This window comes from Hipposideros armiger, unplaced genomic scaffold, assembly GCF_001890085.2.
Source record: "Hipposideros armiger isolate ML-2016 unplaced genomic scaffold, ASM189008v1 scaffold_221, whole genome shotgun sequence".
In the NCBI taxonomy this organism is placed as follows: Eukaryota; Metazoa; Chordata; class Mammalia; order Chiroptera; family Hipposideridae; genus Hipposideros; species Hipposideros armiger.
Window position 1 is genome coordinate 559,486 of NW_017731571.1, and position 5,948 is coordinate 565,433.

Genomic DNA, 5,948 nt, shown 5'->3' on the forward strand with positions numbered 1-5,948 from the left:
GCTATTTTTAAATGGTGTGATGTGAAAGAATGATCATTATAAAACAGCTCACAGCTACTGAATATTTCTGTCCCAGGTTTTGTTCCAGTATGTCACATGGGTCAGTTCTTTCATTTCATGCCCACAATAATCCAAAGAAGCAGGTATTATTATTGTCTCCATTTTTCGGATGAGAAAATGACGACCACAGAGGTTAAATGACTTCTTGAAGTTTGCAGAGCTGGTAATAAGCAAAAACTCAATTCCCCATTCAGCTGCTACACTGTATAAGCTTTCCATGGAAGCAGAGCTGGGGCTAATTGGCGCAACTATTGAAACAAGGCCAGTAGTAATTAGCTGGTCTGTATAAGCAGGTGGCAGTTTGTCCTCATATGTACAGTGGAAAAAGTTTAGCTTTGCCTGTGGGAAGGAGTTGGGGGGGAGGGGGGAGAAGAAAGGGGCAGTGTTCCCATCATGTGTGGACCGAGATGTGCATCTCACTATTTCTCCACATTTTTAAATGGCTGCACTGTATGGGTAAGAGCAAGACTGGTGAATTCCATCTCCCAACAACCTTGATGAAACGAGCAAATGTCCAAAACAAGTATGAAATTTAATTTTAGACAGGCAAGTTCAAATAAATCATTTGGTTATCAGTGAAAAACAATTTGTTCTACCATGGGCAACACTGTAATAGATCTGCAAGTGCAAAAACAATTTTCAAGAAAGCACACACATAATTTGAAGATACTTTATTAAGATCAAAGGTTTTCCATTACATTTATTTATAAATCCTTACTAGTCAAAAAGAAAATAAATAATAAAAATCTATATCTTCAGGAAGCTTTTAACAACATAGTTTTGTAAATCTGAGAAGTTTCCATGTTTGTCCATTTTAAATTATTACAATTTAGATACATTCAACCATTATACAATACCAGGAATGTCAGCCTTAAAAAAATCAAGAATGTCTATATATGTAAGTAAAATAATAGTAAAAACTTATATTTCAATTTCACCTTTATATTTTTAACCAACTTTAATTTGTTAATCATGGAGATATAGAATTTTTTTCCCTGATCTTGTGTTTTAAATATATGGACTTTAAAAAGTAAACATTCCTATTCTCTCTATAGTGGCTGACACTGTCTTAGGAACAGGCTACTCAAAGAGTTAGTACAGTGAGGTACACAGGCTAGTCTCCTTGCAGGAGGAGGAGGTTGGGGGTGCAGGAAGAACAGAATCAAGGGCCTTTTGCTACAGTTATCAACCAGCCCTTGGAGCTGGCCCTGCCTTATTAAATTGTAACCAGATCTCTTGGAAAGCATCAAGGTGGTCGTGTAAAGGTCACTTGTAAGACCATCTATATGACCTGATAAATGATTTCTCAAAGTGCCCCCTATCCTTTTCATTATTTTCAAAATATTGTTCAGCTCTAGTCTAAAAAGGGAGAAAGGTCTGGACAGTTATATTTTTGTAGCACCTCTATCACCAAGAAATAGGACTCAGTCTCTACCACCTTCCACTATCTTTACCCCCACAGTAAAGAAATGAGGCAGTTATCTGCAAATGGAAAAAAAAAATCCATGGAGATATTTCAGAACCAAGAATTTGGACTGCCTAAATTATTCATATGATTACCTAAATGATTATACATTTCCCATTACTCTTTGTATAGGAAAGGCTGATCTATAGAAAATTTTAGTCAATATTCAGAGGNGCAGCGTCACTGGCCCTCATGTGGGATCCGAACCGTGGCCCTGCTGCTCAGAGCTTGTGCTCCCAAGCCAACTCTTAACCTACGTGCCACTCGGTGGGCCTCATCCTTACTAACTCTTGATTAAAAGGTACAAAGGGCTTCTCCAGGTCATTCTGGCTCTTGGAGGTCAGCACTCTAGTGTGCAGCCATCTATGGAGGGATAATCTGTGGCCTCTGGGTAATGAAGAAAAAGCTGTGAGTTGTGTTTCTGCTGGAGGCTATACGGTGTGACAAGGAATTGAATGGCTTCATCCACTGGCACTCTCAGTCCACGGTGTTCATAAGACGTCCTAGGGTGCCAGGGAGAGGTCTGCGTGACAGCTGCAATAAGGATCTCAGGGTATACAATTCCTGTGAAATGCCTAGCTATGTATACAGAACCCAAATCTAGGATATAGATGGAACCAAAATCAAAGGAGGACTGAGGAAAAATGTCCATTGTTAAAAATTAGAAACACTTATACTAATACATAAGAATTCATTACACATACTATAATGTAATGTATTTTTTAAAATAAAAAATACATAGAAGAAATACGTAAGGGTCATTATACTGAGCAAAAACTGAATATAAACAAGAGTTACAGAGAACTTGAGGCTTCCCCTATTCTTCCTGTCTAATAGTAAAATGGGCTTTTTGTTCACCGAAGNAAAAAATATGCCTTTCAAATAGTTCATAAATATATAAAATTTCACTACATTCTATTTTTTCTTTAAACATGACATCTAAACTCTCTTTACAAACCAACAAAAAATATTTTTTTTGTTGTTTGAAAGTCACAGATGCAACAGTTTTTGATTGGCAGGATCTTACTGCATGCAGGAACGGCAGGACATGTTCTCTGATGTAACTTAGGGACATTTATAGTATTTTGAACTATGTAATTTACTTGCTGAAGATCAGTAGTATCAAAGAAAAATGACAGATCCCATCTAAATATTTACATTAGAAGAATTTTTCTTAAACTTCTTTAAAAATAGCAAGATTAGGATGGTATCTGGCCAGTGTTAAGATTATTTTGATGATGAAGAAATAAGTTAACATTACATGAAATTTTTCTAAAATACATCTTAGTGCAATTTAAGAATATGGTGATTAATTGTGCATATTTAAAATTTTTTCTTTAACTGTATCAGTAACATATAAAACCTCTACTTTTAGAATAGGTATCAGATTCTTATAATTTGTTGGGAAAATCCAAAGCCAGCTAAAAAAAAAAAAACCTTTTTGGTAACTCCAGAAATGTTGTATGAGGATATACAGATAAAAATGTCCTTGGTAATCATTTCTTCATTTCTTACCCCAAGATATCACCATTCTAAGATTAATGCCGTAAGGAAAAGTTTTTAGTAACATATATAATTTTAAGTCTATCTTCCCTTATTAAATATTTGTTGAGTCACAGATATGTACTCATAAAGGCCTTCTTAAGCTATAATGCGAAGGCCACTCAATAAGGCAAGTTTTCAGTAATTCCTTTAAGAAGATTCTTAAATGCACACGCTGTGAACATGCAGCAGGTCCTTGCATGATGTCATTTTGATCAATGTAAGTTTCGTTGTAACACTGATGGGATGCCATAGGAACTTAACTCTTGTTTATACCAATGAGTTTATAGTAACACTGGTTTCATTATGCATCATTAAATACCCACTTTTCAACAATGATGTTAACTGAGGAATTACTGTATTGTATATACACATAAGAAAAAGGTTGCACTTTTAGAATGGAAAGAGGACTCCTTACTGGCAGCCAAGGTGAATCTATGATGATCCACCCCAAAAAAACAGCACAGCTGTCCTGTCAGCAGCTGCTCAAGGCTGCTGAGTTAATACAATACTTTCAACTGCTAACATTCAGACTTGATGGCAGTGACCATGCCTGAGACCAGCTGAAGCACTGAACTCTAATATATATTCTCTAAGTATGCGTCTCTAAAAAGTTCAACCTCATCTTGGAGATAGAGCTAAATATTGAAGACATCCAGAAAGTTCAAAGCTTTGCTCAGAATACACTATACTGTGTAAGTTTCAATTTTGGATCTTAACTTAAACATTGTGTTTGAAATAAGGCTATATAAAAAGATGCAAACAAACCAACACTCAATTGTAACCAAGATTGCACATCTACGACAGTGATATAGATTTTAAAAACCCTACCACCAAAATGGTAACTGATTTAATCATACCCTCTATCAAAAAAGATGATTATGGAAATTCCCCTTAGTTATGAATGCAACCAGCTCACAGGGACCCAGTGAGTCTCTGTCTCTAGTTTGTCAAAAGTTGCTTTTAGCTCTTTGAATGCCACGGTGAGATCATCATTTACTATAATTTTGTCAAAGAGATGACCGTACTGGCTTTCCATTACCTGTGCTGATTTAATCATTTCTTGAAAGTCTTCTTCCTACAAAAGGAAGTTTGTTTTTTTATAGTGGTTAACCAGGCAATTACATCACTTCACATCAGTGCAAACATTCTACAACGGGTTTATCTAATGCTGTTCCGTGTCAATTCTTTCACCTCAGCTTGATAGGAAAATTACCCTCTTTAATTACAAGTTCTTCAGGAGTCATCATTTCTGTTACCACATCTGTGATTTGCTTGTAACTAAACTGCTTGGACAAGAGTCACAACTCCTGTCTCACCTGAAGTTCAGGATGATCAGTCACTAACTTATCATTAGAGGGATATTTCAGTTTAAAATAGTTATGGGGGAGGGGTAGTCTCACTCTGGTGCTGCATTATTTATGCCTATTCATAGCAATGAATTTATAACAGAAACTACTTTTTCAGAGTTGGATACACACATTTATAAAACCGCCGCTATCGTGTCCTTTTCATGTCTCATTAGAAGTGGGTCAGGGACCCTTCATATTCATATTTTTGAAACCAAGTATTTTAGTTGATTATATAACTCAAGACTATATTAACTATACACATTGATTATATAGTTGATTATATAACTCAAGACTCTATTAACTATATACACACACATATAAGTGAACTAAGTCCTGACTATTATCATTTATTATCTCCATTGAGTATCCTTAAATTTATAAATAGTACAATAACTCTTTACACTGCAACATACTAAAGTAATTTCAGAGTCCACATTTCAATGTCACAGAAGACGTCACAACAGAAAATGTAACATTAGTGTTAATCAAGAGCCCTGAGTAACAAATATCATATGACAGTACCTACTCAGTAAGGATAGGTGTTGTCAGTATTTTAGAAAAAAGAGTCTTATCAAATATTAAGACTCAAAAACATAATCTGTATTTTGTAACTACAATTAATAGTGTACAAATTAATATAGACTAAGGTTAAAGATGACTTCATTAAGAGAAGAAGGGGAAGAATAGCTCTTGACATCTAATTTCTTTGCTTTTAATTTTTGATGCTAAAGGAAAATATATTATCTTAAGGTAAAAAACAAAAAAACAATGACAGGCTTGCCAGAAATCGTTAATCATTAATATACCACAGTCGCCATTTGTAATAACACTCATAGGAAATACAAATATTATTGAATAATAATACGAGTCTATTTGTCTTAATCCAAAATGATGCTTTTTCTTTTACAATGCTAAATATGACTGTTAATGCAAAGAAATAAAAAAGGCAAATTATTAAATTTTTCATCTAGACTATTAATGAGTAAGAGCAACTGGCTTTGATATTTTTCCCTTTAAAAATAAGGCTAGTCTGAAAACTAAGTGGTCTAACTTTTATATAAATGGCCAACAAAAATTTTATTAGTATGCAAAATAGTTTGAGTCAATGTAGTATGAAGATCCATCCATGGAAGCACAAAAAGCAATTACAGCACAATCACTCAAAATGTATGTATCTAAATACAATTCTATATTATAGATTTTGAATCACAACTCTACCTATTATACTCTTCCTAAGGTAGTTGCTACTGCGTATTTGATTTTAAGTACTGTTTGTGTATTTTCCCTAAAGTATCATCATACTTACTGTAAAGGGCTTTGCAGCACCTTGGTCATCTCTGCTTGAAATAATCTTTGCATTTTTTCTTGTTTCCCTCAAACGCTCTATTGATGGAGGCTTTATAAATATCACATAGGGCTTAAATTCAAGTGTCCTTAAATGCTTCACTGTCTGCAAGGAAGAAAATAGGTTTCTTATATTTCTCCATAATATCATGAGTGATTTTTACAATAAAACTGAATTTTATTTC

The 5,948-nt window shown here is 34.5% G+C and overlaps 1 protein-coding gene across 1 annotated transcript in view; it reads right to left on the reverse strand.

Annotated features, from left to right (window-relative positions):
- Window positions 1-2,395: 2,395 nt before the first annotated feature.
- The window catches only part of MPP7 (MAGUK p55 scaffold protein 7), a 288,725-nt gene continuing 285,172 nt past the window's right edge, over window positions 2,396-5,948 (reverse strand). The window contains exons 16-17 of the mRNA XM_019654387.1: window positions 5,726-5,869; window positions 2,396-4,145 (exon numbers count right to left, since the gene is read on the reverse strand). Of these exons, the coding sequence (XP_019509932.1) occupies window positions 3,966-4,145; window positions 5,726-5,869 (324 nt within the window). The 3' untranslated portion in view covers window positions 2,396-3,965. The remainder of the gene's footprint in view (window positions 4,146-5,725; window positions 5,870-5,948) is intronic.